This window comes from Pantherophis guttatus, chromosome 11 (genome assembly GCF_059756535.1).
Source record: "Pantherophis guttatus breed Tessera chromosome 11, ASM5975653v1, whole genome shotgun sequence".
NCBI classification, from domain to species: domain Eukaryota; kingdom Metazoa; phylum Chordata; class Lepidosauria; order Squamata; family Colubridae; genus Pantherophis; species Pantherophis guttatus.
Window position 1 is genome coordinate 597,658 of NC_142073.1, and position 19,588 is coordinate 617,245.

The 19,588-nt window shown below is 54.1% G+C and overlaps 1 protein-coding gene across 1 annotated transcript; it reads right to left on the reverse strand.

Moving 5' to 3' along the window:
* Nucleotides 1-24: 24 nt before the first annotated feature.
* Nucleotides 25-19,492, reverse strand: CDH1 (cadherin 1). The gene is made up of 16 exons (XM_034426685.3): nt 18,505-19,492; nt 18,070-18,190; nt 8,661-8,887; nt 8,411-8,554; nt 7,925-8,080; nt 7,274-7,418; nt 6,768-6,940; nt 6,236-6,364; nt 5,839-6,024; nt 5,473-5,717; nt 5,210-5,352; nt 4,138-4,359; nt 3,701-3,922; nt 3,009-3,139; nt 2,359-2,502; nt 25-1,782 (listed from the first exon to the last, which is right to left on the reverse strand). Exons 1-16 carry the CDS (start codon nt 18,550-18,552, stop codon nt 1,570-1,572), a joined length of 2,649 nt encoding a protein of 882 aa, XP_034282576.2. The 5' UTR covers nt 18,553-19,492; the 3' UTR covers nt 25-1,569.
* Nucleotides 19,493-19,588: the final 96 nt, after the last annotated feature.

The following is a 19,588-nucleotide window of genomic DNA, read 5'->3' on the forward strand; positions in this document are numbered from 1 at the left end:
ATATGACAGATTCAAGAAAAGAAGTACTTTTTAAACAATAAAGTTTATTATTTTTTAAAAGCATCTGTGCAATAAAATAATTTTTAAAAATGTGCATCTGTGTAATCTTTCCACAGTATATATATCCAAAAAGGATAGCTTAACATACAGATCTAAAATTAGAAAGCCATTTTCCAAAAGATGCCCATCAATTGGGCCGTAATTATACCGTTTGGGCTAAGGAGTGGGAAACACCACAGGAAACGAGTGGCACCTTGGCAGAAGAAATGGTTCTAATTAAAATGGATTACTTGGTAGACAAACACCATCTTGTACAGCTGTATTTTATAAGGCCCCACACAGGAGTGTGTGTGGCCTGGTCCCCAGACGAAGGCCCAAGGCGGAAAAGCTACTGCCAGGCTTTGGGCCACCGCTGAGCACCTCTCTGGCCCCAAAGCCTAAAGGAGCAGGGAGGGGTTGGCCTGGGAAAGCAACTGCTCCCACCTGTTCAGGCACTTTATGAGAAGGCACCAGGGAGTAACATCTTGTGTGAAAACCAGGTTTGCTAATTTAACTCTAAAAGGCAGTGGACAGACATCATCCAAGCCATAAACCATGACTTCCAAGCCACAATAAGAGAGATCATGCCGGATGGTTTTGCAGATGCCTTACCCGACACAGATTGGACTCCAGGCATCTGAGAGGCAAAGGTCGGGCAGGAGCATTGTTTGAAAGCATAGGCACTTGGGACAGGTTGATTTAAGGATCCTAAAAGGATTCATCCAGGAGGAGAGCCATGTTGGTTAATGGTGGCAAAAAAATCAGAAATCCTGCCTCTCTTCTGAGAGACACTCCCCATCACTCCCACAAGCCTGCCTTTGAACAGTAAAAGCCAAGGGTGGGAAACCAAATGCAACATATGGGCAGAATCCCCAGAAATATTTTTGGATAGGGCTTTGGAAACACCATGCTTGGAGAGCTCTTCCTGGAGAAAGTTCCAACAATTAGCCACCGTATCCAGACTGGGGGATTTGAATCTCTGCAGGCAGAAGCTCTCACTCCTCAACCGGGACATCAATAGGAACCTCTGTCCTATTATGTGACCATAGAGTTAGCTGTGTTTCATCCTCTGCCTCACAAAAATATTTTTCTTGCATATTTTTCCTCGTATTCTACAAGATGCATTACAATTTTGCACCAAGAAGCCAGATGTTCTTCTTAAGCAAACGAGGGTAGATGAACAAGAAGACAGAGTAGAAACACTCAGGTGAAACTTCTTGAATACAAGACCTAGCACCAGAGGGTCTTTCTGTCCTTCCAGAATCCAGATACTTTTCTCTTTCCTGGGGAAGCCTTTTCCCACTGAGGGTGTCCAGCCTTTGAGAAAGAAACTCCATGTTGCGTTGAATCAGCCTCAACAAAACCATACTGATTATAATTATCCCACAGAGGTGAGATTGTCAGAATCTTCAAGGGGGATCTCTTATGTATGTTTTGGTAAATTATGGAAAAGTTGGCAAGAGTCACCTCTATTCTCTCTCCCTTCTAGCCTTCTGCCCTCCACCCTCTAGCCCCCCACTCCAGTCACACCTAGTCCTCTTCCTCGCCCCCTCCGTACATGTCAGCCAGCTTCTTGAAACGGTTTCCCCAGTCATTCAAGTAATCATAATCTTGGTCCTGGTCTCCATAGGAGGAGTTGAGGGAACTGAGGGAGGTGGCCTCGGAGCCGTTGCCTTCATAATCAAACACCAGCAGAGAGTCATAGGGGGGAGCAGTGGGGTCCGTGTCTGCTGCCTTCAGGTTCTGCAAGAAGGGAAATAAACAAAACTTCCATTGGTTGAACAGTGGAGGAAGCTGATCCATCTCTCTAGAACGGTCTTTCTCAACCTGAGCAACTTTAAGACGTGGGGACCTCAACTCCCAGAATTCCCCAGCCCAAGGAAGTAGCACATCTTAAAGCTGCTCAGGTTGAGAAACAATGACAAATGGCTCACCAAATCCAGGGGTGAAATTCAGCAGGTTCTAACAGGTTCTGGAGAACCGTGGTGGAAATTTTGAGTAGTTCGGAGAACCGGCAAATACCACCTCTGGCTGGCCCCAGAGTTGGGAGGGAATGGGGATTTTGCAGTATCCTTCCCCTACCATGCCCACCAAGCCATGCCCACAGAACCGGTACGGAAAAAAATTGAATTTCACCCCTGAAAATCGTTGGAGAAGCTCAAGGGAGCAGACTGTCTCTATCTAGGCTGCATCTGTAGCTGTTCAGCTGCTAGGATTTAGCTTCCGTGCCCATGTTTTGCTTCTCACGGAATGCTTGCTCACCTGAGGTACCTGGGAACTGGGTATCTCCCCACCAAGTGGGCTCCGGGTGCCACTCACCTCGTCAATGAAGTTGCCTATCTCATCGGGATTGGCAGGGCGTGGACGGTACTGTGGGGCCGGCATGAGGGTTGGAGCAACGTCATTCCGGGTGATTTCAGGGCGGGCATCCAGGCCTCGATGCAACTGGCTCAGATCAAAATCCTAGGGAGAGAAGATGCCCGTTGGGCAGAGGAAGAAAACTCCAGGACTTTGAGCTGAGCAGAATCAGGGGTGATTCTGGCAGACAGGCAGGAAGAAAACCCTCCTCCAGCACAAACAATGAACAGAGGAGTCCTTTCCTTCCTTCCTTTGGAAGAACAAAATGGTTTTGTTTGGTCACTTTTCCTTTCACCGTAGCACTAACCCGCCAGGGATTCCTTTCTAAAATTCGGCTTAAATAAGTCGTTTTGACTACAGCCGCTGGGGAACGTGCAAGCAGAACGCCCGAAAGAAATCAAGCAAATGCCAGGCTCTTTCGGAAACTCCCTGCCAGCCCAAGTGGGGGGGGGGTGTTAAGTGGGGCCACCACACTGGACGACCAGCCATCCCAGGTGCTGCAGGAGCAGGGAAGAAAAGGGCCGTGGGGAGCAGAAGCACAACTCAGGCCCGGGGACGGGGTTGCTGAGGAGAAACAGCCTGGTCCCGGGGGCCCAGAGCCAGAGGCCCACCTGGTCCTCTTCTCCTCCACCTTCTTCGTCATAGTAGTAGACGTTGTCCCTCGTGTCGTCCTCGGGGAGAAGCAGCGGCTCCTTCACCTGCCTTCTCCTCCTCACGAACAGCAGCAGCAGCAGCAGCAGGACTGGAAGGCAGGTCGAGAGGCCCCGTCAGCCAGGAAGCTCTCATCCGGCTGAAGCAGGAACCGCCGACCAGCTCCTGACACAACCCGAGACCCACTTGATGCCACCTTCCAGGACTTCAGTGCCAACAGAGATCCGGTCTCAGGAATACTTTCCCTACCAGGATACCACCAGAGCACCATGGTGGCCATTGATCTGAACCGCTGGCAAGCAGATCGGTCTGATGCTGAACTTTAGCTTCATGGATTCCCACACAAGTAGAACAACCCAACTCTCCTCCTCTCGTGGCTACCAAGGCAGAAAAACGTGTCCGCCAAAATCTCAGAGGAAGAAATGCTTCCAGCAGCCAGGAACAAGAGAGAGCAATTCTCCCCAACCTGGAGCAAAATCCAGACCCTGGCCTTCTCCACTGGCCAGAGTTTGCAGGACATGCAGGCCAGGCCAGGCCTGGGATAGGCCTCGCATCCAAGCACTGGGAAGCCCAGAGTTTTGTGGGCGGCCCCTTAAGAGGAGCTGCCCAGCTTCCACGGGAGTAACAAGGAGCAAGAGAGGGCAGTACTCACTCAGAAGGGCAAGGATGCCCCCGAGGATGCCCAGAATGGCGGAGGTCTCTATTGCTGCTGGCAGAAACGCCTTTCGGTCACAGTTTTTGGCTGACCCGTCACAGTTGCAGACAATGGCTTTGACTGTAGTGACGTGAGAGAGTCCCTGGCCATCGGTCAGCTTGAGGGCGATGTTGTATTCCCCAGGCTCCAGCTGTTTGACCAGGTTAAGGGTCAGACTGTCTGCAAAGGACACACACCCAGAATGTGAGTCAGAGCTGGATAGAATCGTGCTCTAAAACACTAATTAAAAAAACTAATGAAGTCATTAATGAATCTCCCTCTAATACTTTAATGCAAATTTTGGAGAGGAGGAGGAGTTCAGAGGAAAACAGGAAGTTTTGATGCGCGTCTCCAGGCGCTTCCCTTGTCCTGCACAGCAGCCACCCTCTACCTACCTTGGTTGGTCTCGACTGTCCAATTGGCACTAGAGTCAAATTCCAGCTTTGCGAGGAAAGGGCTGGTGTTGGGCGGGATATCCTTGTCCACAATGCTTAACATCTGGGGCTCTGGATTGCGGCTGCAGATGTCGAACATTCGGGGATCCGGTTCTGGCCAGTTGTCATTCACATCCTCCAGATGCAAAAGGAGAGTCCCTGTGCCGGTGGCCGGCTCATTCGCTGGACAGAGACGGGAGGGTGGGTCAGTTCCACAAATATATGTTCTGCCCCAGCTACGGACCACAAAGAACGCAGCACACACAAAGTCCGTAGAAACTTTAGTTTACTAATTAAGGACTACTAATGAGCTTTCTTAGTAGTTGTTCAAACACAAGTACAGTTTAAATCAGTCTTTTCTGAACAAAGGCTGTTAATTTAACTTCATTAACAGCCGACAAGAGTCCAAGGAATAATAACTCAATTCCGAGGCACAGTCTTTCAGATAACCGTAAGCTTACTGTGGTTGGCAGAATGCCCAGAAGCAATTTGCAGGAAAAATGACAAGAGAGAAGCAAGAGCCAATCAGACGTTTCTGGAATCAATACGAGAAGGAATATGAACGAAGTTGTTTTCTGCAAATTGCCTCAGTCGTCGTCATTCCTTAAATAGGCTAGGTGAGTGGCCAATTAGTCCGAAGCCTTACTCTCGAGAAGACCTCCTCCTGAGGAGCCATTCCTGCCTTTTGGCAGCTCTGGGTGCCCGTGCATTGAGAAGAGGCTCCTCCTCTACATCCTCTTCACTTAAGGGAGCTTCTGGAGGTTCTGAAGGCCCTGGCTGAATCCCCGCCTCTGGCACCAAATCTTTTCCAGCCTCATTGTCTGACTCGGGTGCCAGCTGCACAGGCTGCTGGCACAGCACCACACCAGCCTCCTCGCTGTCGGAATCAGCTACCAGCTGTACAGGCCACTGGCGGGCCACAACAAAATACTTGGGTGGCACCATCTCCCAATTCCCTCCCCCCCAGCTCCTCAGTGTTTTTTTTTGTTTGGGTGCAAGACAAAATGCTGAGTTTTGAGGGGGGAAAGCTTACCACTGTCGCTTGCCACAATGATGGCTTTGTAGATATTATCCTTCACAAAATCTGATTCTCGGTCTAGGAGGGCTTTTGACTCAATCAGGCCAGTTTCAGGGTTAATTTTCAGCCAGCCAGCTGGGTCACTCCTCACTGAGTATCTGCAAGAGAAACAGTCCCGGGCTCAGCCGGCGTCTTTGGAACAAGCGGCCTGCAGACTTTCCGGGTTTCCCCGTTCAAATGATCAACCTTGGAACGAGCACCTTTGCACAGCCCCTTACCTGAGGGTTTGCTGTAGGAACTTGTCAGGGTCCTGGGCTGTGTACTCAGCTATTGGTTTTCCAATGGAAAGATCTTCGGGCTTTGACACTTTTAGTTCGGGGGGAACGAAGACCGGGGGTTCGTTTTTATCGCTCACATTGACAATGACGGTGGCCGTGGATGTTGGGAGACGGACCGAGAACTCAACTTCATTCACTACGGTCACTTCAAGAATATATTGCTTTTTGGTCTCATAATCCAGTTCCTGCGGGGACAGAAGGAGGGAGAAAAGGAGAGCTGACTAGGTCTAAGTGGACCCTTGTGGCAGGGTATGGGGCTGGGGACACACAGGATTCTAGCCCTCACAAAGGGGGGCCCACCGCTACCTTTGCCGTAGTCAAAAGGCCATTGTTGGTCTCCGGGTCAGTAGTGACCGCAAAGTTTGCCTCCTCATTTCCTTTCACAATGCTGTACTTGGCTTTCCAAGCTAAGCTGTTCTCTTCATCCGCATCTTTCACCTTCAGGGTGGCAACCGGGGCCCCAACCTCATTCTCCGGCACAATCACATTGTACTGCAAAAGAAACGGAGCTGTCAGAGGAGAGCAAGCGCCTGTCTCCACGGGGGAGGGGAGGGGGCAGGTCTGACTCCAGGGAACGGGAGGCCACAAATTCTACCCGGCACCCCTGCAGAGGAAGTGCAGGACGTGGCTTGCACGACAGGGAGATGAATTTCAGGCCCCAGGGCGATGGCCAAGAGCGGAGGCGGGGGAGTCCCCACATTACCATGAAGGGGTCAAAAATTGGCTGGTTATCGTTGGCGTCAGTGATGGCAATCACAGCCTTCCCGGTGGTGCTTAAGCCTTGTCCCAGCATGTCAGTCGCTTGCAGAAACAGGGTGTATCGGGGGATCCTCTGCAAAGAACCAAACACGCACCCTGTAACACTCTGTGCTGGTGGGTGGGAACGACCTTGGGCGACGGAGGAAGAGCCTGACGTGGGGAAGGTCTCCCAGCCACAGGAGGAGGGAAGGCGGAAGGGACCCTCCATAGTTTTCCAGAAAGGAAATGGAGAGGAGAGGAGAGAGATGTCTGTTCATGTCACCCGACATCAAGGTAGCCCTCACGCTTGTGCTTCTCCTCTGGACTGCCTTAGAGAGCTAACAATCTCTCCCTTTAGGGGCAAACAAGGATTCTTCCCTTGCTCAAGAAAATGGACGATAGAGATGCAGCCCTCCCTCCCCATGATTAATTCCCATCTTAGAAACGGTTTGCTAGGACCCTCCCCCCCAAAACCTATTCCAGCATCCGGCATTTACCTCTCGGTCCAGACCTGACACAACCACGCTGATCAGGCCGGTTTCGTTATTGATGGTAAACATCTGTTTTTCTGGCTCAGGTTCCTGGCTGAGGATGGAGTAAGTGATGACCCCATTATAGGAGTCTATCGCATCGTCTGCATCCGTGGCTGTCACAGTCATCACAGAGGTTCCTGGGGACACCCAAAGGAGGGGCTGCTTAAAGCCTCCCTTGAAACAAGCGCCAGAGTCAAGCAGGAGCCCAGCCCCGTCCGCGCCTGTCAGCCGAAAAAGCCTCTGGCTTCTGGGCAGCTACCAGCACCCCCAGCTGTCGCAGGAATTGACCACTTAATCCCACAGGGGCACGTATGAGCGGGCATTGGCTGGACAGTCCAGGTCTGAGGTGGCGGTCCGGATGGCTTTGAGCAGGACTGTCCTTCATGGTCCAGGAGGGATTGTGCCTGTGCCACGGAGGGTAGCCACGCAACAGGAGCCAGGTTTTGGGGTCCACGACCAGACTCCCCTACCTGGTTTAGCTCCCTCTTCCACGGACCCTTCGAAGACGCTCTGGGTGAATATGGGACGGTTGTCATTCTGGTCACCAACATTGATGATCACCTCCATGGGGTCCTCTGCTGTCTGGCCATTGGCTAAGACCGCGTGGCAAAACAGCTGCATGGAAGGCGGAGAAAGGCCGTTATTCACCGGGGGGAGAAGAGAAGCCGGAGATGCATCCGGGCAGCATGTTTCACGGAGCTCAACAGTTCTTGGCACCCAGCACTGCCGGCTCTGGGGAGGCTGCCCAAAGGACGAGGGAGGATCTCGGAAGCCCTGGGACCCCTTAGAGACCACCATGAAAGGAGATGGGAACTTTTATGGGACAGAAAACACAGAGGCTTTAGGAAAGTGGTGGCTTTCCTTCAGAGTCGCCTGCTTCTAAACGGGGTTTCTTCGAGGGTTTTCTGGTAGGAAAGGAACCCCTCTGCCATCAAAAAGGGACTCACCCCAGTGGAGCGGCCAATGGCCTGGCAGCTGTCCTGGCATCCCAGAGGACACAGTGACCTTTGCCCTCCCACCCAATCCACGTGGCCGATTTCCAAGGATTTCCTCGGCCACCCAGTGCAGCCGCCAAAAACTGAAAGCAAAATGTGTAACGGCAGCAGGTGACGTGGGCTCACCTGGTAGCGGGGAATCTTCTCCCTGTCCAGCGGGCGAGTCACCTTCAGCCAGCCGGTTTCCCTCTCGATGGTGAAGGTGCCAACCGGAGGGCTGTCGGCCCCCTGCCCAGTGATGCTGTAGTAGACGGTGCCCTCTTTTTCTTTGCTGGATTTGACCTGATTGGGGAGATGGGACGTGGAAAAGGTCAGGGACAGGGTGGGCCTGCAGCCCTTTCCACCCTCCAGGGCAGGTGCCAGGGGCGGCCTGGGGCAGAGCAGACGGTGGCAGCGGCATTGCCTGGCCCAGGATAGAAATGCAGGCCCCAAAGCTCGGCTGAAGTGAGAGCCGTCCAAGGGGTTCAGACCAAATGTCCACTCGGCGCTGCCACAAGCTGCAATGTTTGGGGTCCTGCATTTGTGGGTCATTTGCAACTCTGAAGTAGAAATAACTAACTTTAAAATGTGCAAGAGAATCCCAGTAGAAGGTGGCAGAAGCAAGGTTCTTACCGGCACCAGGTTCTTGGGGAAAGGGCCCCTCTCATTCTCAGAGCAAAGAATCGGAGGGATGACCCAGTCTCTCTTTTGCCGCCTCAGGCCAGATGAAGACTTTCGAAAATACAGCACCTCCGCCTGAGCAGACGGATGGGTCTCCTGTGAACAAAGGCAGGGGTCTTTGGTTCTGCAAGCAAGCAAGGAAGAGCCGGCTCCGAAGACCAGCAAATCCTCCCCCAAGGAAGCAGGGAAAGGGGGCGCATACCCCATGAGGAGGCAGCCGGTGATGGCTATGGTGCTGGAGCTGCAGGGTCACTCTGGCCGAATGCTTCCTGCCTCCCAGGTCCCACGTGTGGACAAGGAAGCTCAGTTCCTGCTTGTGGAGATGCAGGGGCCGTTTCACCACAACTGTGCCATCCGGATGCAACTTGAAGCGCGTGTCCTGGGAAAGGAAGGCTCCCGGGCTCCTCCCTGCACAGCCCTCAAAGTCCACTGGAAGGTTGAGAAAGACAGCCAGTGACCCAGGAGCTCAGCCAGGCAGGATCACCAGCCTACTCTTGCCAAGCTGCCTTGGCCAACTCTGCTCACCAGGGGTCGCCAGTGTGGCACTGCTAGAAGCAGAGGCTGCTTTTCAAACACAAACAAGGTACAGTACTTTGTCCTGCCAGTTGCCGCTCCCAGCCTCCGGCTCAGCCTCACTGGGTGCCTGCAAGACTCATCAGGAGGGAGGCGAGAAAGCACCCACAGGGGGTCTTGGCACAGCGCCATGGCCCACTTTTCTCCAGCCCACCTCCCCATCACTGTAGGAAAAAAACAAACTCCGTGGCCTGCTATAAGCACTGCTTTTTGCCCCAGCCCTCGTATTTTGATCCAGGGAGGTTGAGCCCAGGAGATGCGCTGGTTGCAGCCTGGCTCGTCCTCATCATTCCCTGCCAAGATGCTCTCAGACGAGGGCGAGAGGCTTCTCTCCAAGGCCTCTTCCCAAGCGGGGGCAGCAAGTCCACCCTTCTCTCCACAGAGGGCACGCAAATCCCTGGTCCCTGGCTGGTCCAGAGAAAGCGATCCAAGCACCTAGTCAGGCAGATTCTACCAATTGCTACTCCCCACTGTGAGACCAAATCCTGCACACACAGAGCCAAACACAAAAAAGAGGATGCGGTGCAAAACCCCAAGCAGAAGTGAGCCACTGACTGGTCCGAAACACGCTTGAAACTTTGGGTCTTTTAAGGAAACCAAACCAGGAGCTGCCTTTTCACTTCCCCTCAGGAAAAGTGCTCCTGGCTGCACCTGCAAAGTCAGAGCCTGGGACAGAAAGCCAGCCTCTCTCCCCTCCGGCTGCCTCCCCAGATGGACCACGGCTCCAGCCTGGCCAGAGAGAGGCCCTTCAGTGCAGGGAACTCCCAGGCCGATGTGAGGGCAGCCCCTTTTGGCTCCCAAGGACACACCTGACATGATGTGGCCAGCGTCCTGGATGATGTCCAGGTCCAGGAGGGCGAGTGCCCCTCGGGTGGCCCCCAGGCTGCTGAGGGTCAGCGGTTGGCCTGTCCCCTCAATCTCCTTGCTCCAAAGGGGAGCAGCTTGAAAGGCAGACTCAGGACCAAGGGATGAAGAGGCAGAGGCCAGAGTGGGGTGCTGGGAACCTTCAGAGAACATGGGGCGGGATCTTCCCCTGCAGATGTGGGGCAGGGGAGGGGGCACATTTCCAAAAAGCTCCCTCCTCCCCGCAAGCTATTCCAGCCCCCTCTTGCTTTCTCCAGAGGCAACCTCAGCTTTGGAGAGTCCTTCCTATCTCTTTCATCCGCTCTGAGGGCTCATCCTCTGTCCACAAGAAGCAACTGGGAGGGGCCGTCTGAGTGAGAGGCTGAGCTCCCCCTCTCTCCCCCTCTCTCTCTCCTTTGGCACTGGGCCCCAGGGGGGCTAGCCCTGGACTCCCAGGCCCAGGAGCCACCTGGGCACACAGCAGTCTTGCCAGCGGGCCTGGGCTCCATGGGGGGGGAGGGGGATGCAGGGAAGGCAGAGGGCGTGGAGGGAGCTCAAGCCGGTTCCTCCAGCCAGCCTACTTTGGGAGGGGTGGTGCTCGATTCTGTGCCTGGGCAGGAGAGGGTTTGTCTCACCCTGGGAGGAGCGCCTCCCCCCCCCCCCCACTGTGGCATCTGTGCAAGTCCAGACAGGCGTGTGTGTGTGTGTGTGTGTGTGTGTGTGTGTGTGTATGTGTGTGTGTGTGTGCGCGCTCTCATTGCAGGCCAGGTCCTCATCACTGGAAAAGGCCAAGTGTGGGAAAGGGGGCTTCCAGAGGAAATCCCCTCCCTACTGGACCCCAATCCCCAGGCTCTCCTGTGTAGTAACTGTCTCCTCTGCAAGATGAAGGGATGGGGGATGGGAAGCCTTGTTTCAGGGCATGACCCCCCCCCAATCTCCCATCTCTCCTGCAGCAGCTGCAGACCTGAGTGGGGGGGGAGGGGGCTGGCAACCTCTGATGTCTCCTTCAACTCTGGGGGGGGATTTGGGTGAAGGGTGCAAAGGATGGTCCACAAGAGGGCTCCTCCTTGGCCCCAGACCTGCCCAGAAAGGCATTTAATCTGCAGAAGTCTGTCTTTCCAGGTGGAGGGAGAAGGTTTTGGGGTAAACCTATGAAATCCTTGCACGCCAAAGGCTTTTAGGATGGTTTTCTCCCTTGCAACGTGTGGCCACATTTTCATTCCAGCCAAGACCTTAATTCCCTGGATTCCTCAAAAAAGAAAATTTGTTGGCTGTTGTTGTTTTTAATGTGGCAAATCTTGTGATTTTATTTTTGTAACAACCATCTTGGGACCTCGGTTTTCTTATGAAAAAGTCTCCAGTCCTCTGTCTAGGAAGATGGGCTTAAAAGCCCGTCTTCTGTGTTTCAGAGAATAACAAGAGTGCCTGAACAAAGTAAGATTCAGCTCAGTCTCTCCAGCCACAGGACTCGAGTTTCCCCCCACTTCTCTGCCAGCAGTGGGGTCCGGCTCTCGTGCTTCTCCGGAAGACCCAAACCCTCCAGGGCGCCTTTGGCTCGTAAACCTCAAGAGGTTTCATCTCGAGTAACCCAGGCCCCCAGTCCTTTGCAGTTCAACGGGGAAGCCCTGAACCCCTTGGCTGAATCTGAACCGGCTCTGAGCCCAGAAGGCTTTGCCTGCCCCCCACCCCCCACCCTGCGAGGCTGCCTTGCCTCTGAGGGGATCCTGGCAAGGGAAAGAGGGGAAGGGGCCACAGGCGCTAAGGGGCCCTGCTGCCCCTGAAAGCAAGCTCTTGTCTCTGCTCAAAATTGGAAGCAAAAAGTCCTGGCCCTCAAACAGGAAATAGCAGAAATTAAGATGAATGCTTGGGAACAGAGGTGAACAAGGGGGTGGCTGGAATGTCCCCTGCCCCGTTTTAGTCCTGGCTCCTATGGATTCTGAAAAGTCAGGATGAACCAGCTCCCCCCCCCCATACAAGGCCAAATATGGGCAAAGCTTCCTCCATGCCTTTATCAGGGAGAGAAAATAATCTTCATCTTCCTGCATTCCAGCTCAGGGCGGGGCACATCAAAAGGATAGCCAGGAAAAAGGCCCCACTTCCTCATCCGGCTGGATAAGCAGAAAAGAGTCATGGAGGGGGGGGGAGGCAGGATCTTTCAGCCCCCCCACAATGGGTTGGTCAGTGGAACCGAAGGTCAGGAGAGTCCCTTCCCAAAGGGAAAGTCCTGATTCCCAGCACACTCCAAGAACCTGCGGAACTCATGGCCACGAGATGCATGCTGGGCACTGTCAAGGAAGCAGGGCATGTTCAAAGTATTTCTTGTTCTCTCTGGAATGGGGGGGTGGTATTCCCCCCATCTGTCCAATTCTGGGCAGGAGGAAAAACTCACATTGTGCTGCTGCCAGGTTTTCAGAGCTACAGGCACTCCTCAATTTACAATCCCTTGTTTAGCTTTGAAGAAAGCAGCTGACAGGCAGCCCTCCTGCTTATGACGGTCACAATTTGGGTGCTTGTGTGCCACGTTTTTGTGACAGCTGCAGGATCCCGGGGTCACGTGATCCCCATCTGCAACCTTCCCAGCTGGCTTCCGACAAGCAAAGTCAATGGGGGAAGCTGGATTTGCTTAATGACCACATGGTTCACTTAACAGCTTCAGTGACTTGCTTAATAAAAGAATAAAATCAGGCAGGACTCACTTAACAACCACCTTGCCTGCCAACCAATGGACATTCTGGTTCCAACTGTGGTCATAGGTTGAGGACTACCTGATACCTGGCGGGCCATGAAAGAAAATGAGATTGAGGCCCAATGGGCAGAGGCAGAAACAGAGTCCAGGGAGCCACCAAGGCTCCTTGGCTGGCAAAGCCCGCCTTCTTCCGCCCAGCCCAGCCGGGCCCTTCCCTGCTTCAGCCACCCCCCACCCCACCCCCGCCTGTGCTGAGCCCTGCCTGTTTCCCCCCAGTGACGAACGTGGCCATGACGTCACTGTCAGCAGCCAGAGAAGGAAGATCAGCTGGTGCCTCGGATGTGTCAAACGAGGCGGGGGCTAATTCCCTCCCCCCCAGGGCAGGAGCCAGACTCTCGAGCAGTGACCTCATCCTGGAGTTTCGCCATGACTTTCCAAGTTGCAGAACAAGAGTTTCACCTGAAAGCTGATTCAGAGGACTGAAGCATTCACCAGCCTGGTGGGAGTTTCTCTCTTAAATCGGGTGAACCGGGTCAGTTGGAGGGGCGGGGGAGGCAAATCCTGGAAATGCAGCAAAAGACTGAGGAAGACCCCTTTCGGGGCTCCAGGAGGAGCCTTGCCTGCATAAGGAGCCCCAGGCTGCCTGCGCAAAACTGCTTCTATCTGCCCACAACCTGCCTCACTAAAGTGGCACTGCCTTCCTTATGCCTACCTTGCTGGAATAGGAGAGGGGAGGCATAAGGCTCAGTGTGACCCAGCTGGCAGGTGGCAGACCCAGCTGGCATCACCAAGTTAGGCTGAGCCATAGAACCAGCAAGGCAGCTGCCTACCCCCCAGGATGCTGTGGAGACCCTTGGCCCTGCAGAGGTCTCAGGGGGGTCAGTGGGACAATTTCCTGCAAGCATTAATTTGCAGAGCAAGAGCAGCAGGGAGGAGGGTGGAGCTCTGGCCCTAATTACAAGGCAGCCTTTGCTCCTGGGCCTCCTTTCAAGTAGGACCCCAGTGGGACCCAGGCCCACTCCCTGCCAGGCCTGAGGGCCGGTCTGAGCACTGGCTAGAGGTGGTCCCCTTGGGGGCCCACGGGGCTGCCTAATTATATCTATGCCCAAACCACCGGGTGTGCCAGCTTGGAGCCGGCTGGCTTTCCTCTTTCATTGGCAGAGATGTGGCCACCTGGGCTCTGAGCGCCAGAGGGGCTTCTCTTGATCATCCACCCTCCAGCCTCATTTGCATAAGGTGTGTAATCAGGTCAGCGGAAGGCCAGGTGCTCCATCACTCATGCAACACCCTCAGTGCGGCTAGGATTTTCTTAGGTAGCTTCTTGTGGGTATATGATTTCTGAGATATGCTGAGTATCTTTAAGCCAAGATTTTGAAACAAACCATTTTATAAACAGCCTTCAGAGGCAGATCAGAGTGTGCATCCTCCAAGAGGGCAGACATCTGGACAAAGGAGGCCGATTTAAGGCTGTGGTGGATTTAAGGCCACCAAGTCCATCCAGGGCACAGCCGCAAATCAAGGTTCTGCCTCGTCTGACCGAAATGCTTGCAAAACAGCTGGAGCCGATGGCACCAAAGTCGCAGGGAAAAACCACAGGAAGGAGCCACGCCAGAGATGCTCTGGAACTCACGCTGGAGCAGCAAAAGTTGACTCAGCTTCCTTCAAATGTTGCAATGTGTGAATAACAAAGTATTGCTTGCGAAGCATACACATTCACACACTGTGTCACGAAACACGCAATTCAAAGAGGCCCTTGAGGTCATCAACTCCTAGTCTCCGCTCAGCACAAGAATCGGACCTCAAACATGCCCCACCAATGGCCGCCTACTCTCCAACCAGCCCCATCTGGCAAAGGGGAGCCCCTTTCGCATGCGGACCACGCGAGCTGGACCTGGAAAACCACGTGGGAAACTGACACAAAGGTGACCCACAATCCCAGGAAGGAGAGACCCCTCCGGAAGAACTCTCAAGAGGGCAGCAGACCAGGAACACCCAGAAGGGCCCCTTTTCTTTCCTGGCTCAGAGCGGGGCCAGGCATTCGGAAGAGACATCACATGACAAACAACTCAATTCAGAGCAGCCCCTTTTTAACCGTCTTTCAAAGTTTGATGCCACACCTTAAAAACGATTAAGAGTGAAGGTTCAAGTCCTTTGATTATTCACAGCAGCAATCCATTCCAGAATTCCAATTCAGACTGGAAAAGAAAGCAAGGTAGTTATGGAATGGGGAATACGTCCAAATAAAGGTCCCTGCAGATGCAGGTAGCCTCAAAGGCTGGTTAAAGGGAACCTTAACAGAAAGCTCTCCTCTCTTCTAATACCAAGCAGTACACAAATCAGAGTATGCAGGCCAACACGATGCCGGCCTAGAGACTTACTCTCACAAATACAAGGCTTGAAAAATAGAAGATGCATCATCATTTTAGATCAGCCCTCTTCCCCTCGGTTGCTACGTCCAGATGTACGGTTGCCCTGTATCCAATTTTTCTGCCCCCTCATTCAGAGCTACGTGCAACTCCCAGGCTTTCCAGCACTTCTGGAAGGCATCTGGGTAGAGGAGCTGGTAGAACACCTGATGAACCAGGCAAAACCAACTAGACGAGTTTTGCTCTGCTGGGTGGCTTTGACAATGCTGTTTCTGCAGATGATCCACACAGGCTTAAAGGCCTCCAGAATTATCCATGAAAACTTTAGAACGCTGGAAAATGTTTCATGCCTTTGTTCTGTAGGCAGCCCAGAAAATATTTAAAATTCTTAGGCACAGACAGGACATTTGTCAGCACCCAAGTGGGCGTGTAAGTAGTTTCATGGACAATCTCTTGTAGTTTAACTTGGTTTAGCCTCTCTTTTCGTTCATGGAGGCCACTGAATAACCAAAGCTTCTCAGAAAGAAATGAACTAAGGACAACCTACCAAAGTATGTTATGCTTTGGTAGTATTATTTTATGCAGAAGGGGGCCTTGTGTAAAGAAGTTTTAAAGTGTTAAAACTGAGACACAAGTGCTATAATAAAACAATATTCACTTTTCGCTGGAGGGATTCCCTCCTCTCAGCCCCACAAAGAATAGAAACTCTGGACTCCTTTCCTTTCATGGCACCTTTGCAGCCTTCTGCATCCTCCACCACCGAGACCGGAAACCGATCACTTGTTCCCTCCTGCCGTGTTTGCCCTAAGGAGACCCTGAGCTGAATCTGCTTCACAAGACCAGGACTAACCTCTGGCAGATCTCAGGTTCTCCCCAAGCTCCTGAGTGAAGCCCACTTGCCTAGAGGATGAGAGGCATCCCGGATGCTTTCACAGGAAGGCGAGCCGAGGGAAGACTGGTTTGGGTGACTTTTCTTACAGTTAGGCCAGGCCTTAAATGTGTATGGAGATGCTCAGCCCTCCAGCTCATGGTTGTCCCAAAGGCGCTTTTGCCCTCCCCCCCAAAAGGCAACTGGACTTTCTTGGCTTTTTCTTTGAAAATTCAGAACTTTGAAGTTCTGAACTGAAGAAGCTTCTTAGATGAGAAGCGGAATGTTTCCAAAGGAAAAAACCAAGAGGGTCCAGTTGCCCCTTGGAAAAAGCACCTCAGGTCAGCCAGCAACAAGCCGCATTCTGAGGTGGTGATGCATTTAGCAGCCAGTTTCAGGCACTTGCCATTCTTTGACCCCGAGTACAGTTGCACTTTCAGAGTCTGGCTATGTGAAAACTAATCCAAGGTCTCCTCAAAATTAGCGCAATGCTAATTACCAGAAGACGGTTATAATGTTCCACTCAGTTTCTCTTCGGTGTAGATTCTTCATTTCACATTTATCAGCAACTCAGCCACCTGAAGATCTTTCTGAATTGTTCCTCCCATACCTGCAACATTCTGCTCCTCATAATTAGCAAAACACATGTAGGAAACCTTTTCTGGGCACTTGTTAAAGAAGCTGGCGTTAAGGATTCCCGAAAACAAAAATGCATACGGAATGAAATAATCCTAACGCGATGCACTGAGAGCAGCAGAGAGGCTTGGTCTGGAATTAACTCCCTAGTTATGGTTTGGCTCTGTGGCTGCTGCCTCGGGCACCGGATGTGAACAGGGAAAGTGCCCAGATCAAAAAGCCAGCGCCAACAAGTGTTGCACGGGGAGGGCCAGGCCGAGGTTGGGTTGGGAAGCCAGCTGGGTCCCTGCTCGGGGGTTTGTGCCAAGAGGCAAGGTCAGCTCAGAGGGACTTTTTGAAGCAGGGCTGAAAAATCTGAAGAGCAGCTCAGCCAAGTAAATGATTCACCAGAGGCTGTTGACACAACACAAGGGGCAGCCACCTCCTCTCAGGCTCACCCCAACGGCTGAAGTGCCAGCAGGAAGCCAGAAGCGACCATCAGAGTTCAAACAGTGCTTGTGTGCTCGTACGCACACACCGACACACTCACCACAGCGCCTGTGCAGGCCCAACCCTGCACAGCTGCAAGGAGACGCAGGCCTCACCCTCCTGCCAAGCTCCACCTTGCTTTGCCAAAGGAGGAAAAGGCCAGGTGGAAACTACCTGAGCCACGCAGGTAGCCCGTGCCTGGCTCCAAGGACAGCAGGGAGGCTGCTTCCCGGCCATCTCTGTCACTCGGCCTTAACTGGAAATATCAGTTCAGCTTTCTTGGGGTGTCTCACCACGGAGCTCGCTTCGGGAGAAGTCTGAGGCTTCCTCTTCCTTCCCCAGGCTGCCGCCAAGGGCCACGGCCGGGGGCCTTCCTCTGACATTTTAAACTGCCCCAGACAGGAACTCTGGGAACTTCTTAGCACAACTATATTTTTATTTATTTGCAACAAATCTGGGCATCTTACAAGGTTTAAAACCAGAACCGATGTATTGAAGCCACTAATAAAAAGACAGCAACTCTGGAGGTGGAAATTATTTTTGGAAATACTGTGTTTCCCCGAAAATAAGACCCTGTCTTATATTTTTTTGAACCCTGAAATAAGCGCTTGGCCTTATCGCCATGCGCTCAAAAGCCCGATTGGGCTTATTATTAGGGGAGATTTTATTTTGGGGGAAACAGGGTACTTCCAAGCTGCCCCATTGCACAGAATTCTAGATGGATGGCAATATTATTTAAAAACTTTACCAAAAAAAACAATAAAAACAAAAACAAAATAAATAAGTAAGCAGTATAATCAACCCTCATGCATGAAGTGCTCGGCCTAATGGAGCTGAATGAGCTTTTTAAGAATTGAAATTCATCCTTCCGGACAGAAACTCCCACTTTTAATGCTTCCCTGAGTGGTCCTCCGTCTTAAGAGAGGCGGAAGGTCGACACACCCGTTTTACAGATTCCCCAAAGAGCCGCCACTTTCCCTTTCAGAAATCAGGAAATGGAGAAGGAATCTGAATACAACCCGAATCTCCTCTCCTTCCTCCAAGGCACCCAGCAGCAGCAGTAGTAACAGCACAAGATGCCCTCTTATCTGGAAGGGGGGAGCACCAGTCACTCTCTCCCTCGGCCCCCCCACCCAGACTGGGCAGCCACCAGCATCTCAGAGGGTCTCACCTCTGCCCAACATCCGGCCCCTCTCCAAGTCCCGCCTGGGCACCCGGAACACGTAGGCCTCCGAGCTGAATCCTGGCCGGCAAGAGGCCCCTGCCCCATCCTTGCTGAGCCCCTTTTCACCCTGGGGAGGCAAAGACGAGAGTGAGGGGAGGTGGGGAGCACACAGCCCAAGTGGCCCAGTTGTTCCCATGACCCGCTCATCCGGAGGAAGCCCATGGAGAAGGAACCGGGGGTCTGAAGCCCCTTCTAGGCCACTGCCAGGCCCCAGGAGCCCCTCACTGGGGCAAAGCCCTGCGAAGGGATCCCACCGTCCGGGGGGGAGCCTCCCAGCGGACAAAGGTTTCGGGGTCGAGGCGGGCGGGGAAGAGATCCATCAGCCGCTGCCTCGGAAGGGTCCCCAACGCGGCTAAGCCGAAGAGTCCCGCCCCGTCTTACCTGGAGCAGCAGCAGCAGCAGCAGCCCGAGCCCCGCCTGGGTCCCCATCGCAGCCAGAGGAGGTGCGCGCGGTCGCCAAGCCCGCAAACTTTGCCTCGGCCAGGCTGCCGCTCCGGTTGTGGCAGGTGAGGCTCCGCCCGCGCTGGAAGCCCCGCCCCAGGGACAGGGGGCGGCGCCCGGCGGCCTCGCCTTGCACCCGCTCTTGCGCCGCGGGCTCGGCAGGTGCGGCCGGCCGGCCGGACGGGGGCGGGGGCGGAGCAGCCCTTGCGCGCTACCTTTCTAGCTTCAGCGGCCGCTTCGGAGCAGGGACAGGACGCCTCCTCCCAGCTTGCTCGATTGGTCGGAGGGCGGCTTCCGCGGGCAGCCCGGGGCTCCTGGGCGAGGGTCGCCTGGGAAGAGCCGCGGGGAGCTGCGCCGCTGCCGCCCGGGGAAGGGGCCGAGGGGCCGTCGGAGGAGCGCTCGCCAGCCCGGAAGCTTCCGCTGGGCTGCCCGGCAATGGCCGGACCGTCGTAGCGGCCAGAGGCGCGCCACGCGTTAAGCCGGGTTTGCGGACTAAATCCCAGCCGGTGGGTGACCCAGGCGCCCCCGGAACTGCCCGGCCCTTTGGTCTGCACTTGCCGCATCGGGCATCCACTCGCGGGCAGGGCGGTGGGGCAGCTGCGCTCCCGTTGCAATCCTGGCCCTTCTCGGCCCGGCCTGCTGGCCGCCCCCTCCGAGGCTCAGGCAGGAAAAACCGGTCGGGCGAGCGCGGAGCTGGCGGCCAGCCAAGGGCCAGGAGCCAGCAGGAGGGGAGGCGAGGGGCCGCTTCCCGCCTCTTCTCTGGGGGGCCAGGCCAGCCTTTGTGCCAGGGCGCCCTGGAGCAGCTGCCCCTCCAGAGGGCCCAAGAATCGCTGCCCAGCCAGGCCAGAGTGGGAAGGGTGGCTTCAGGCAGGAGCCCGAGAACAGCTGCAGCTCTGGCTTCTCTTCCTTCTCGGAGGCTTTGCAAAACCTGCAATTCCCCAGTAGGGAAGAGCTGAGAGCGGCTGGGAGGGCTGCAGCCTTGGGGTGGGAATGACAGACAAGAGTTGGAGAGGTGAGGCAGGCA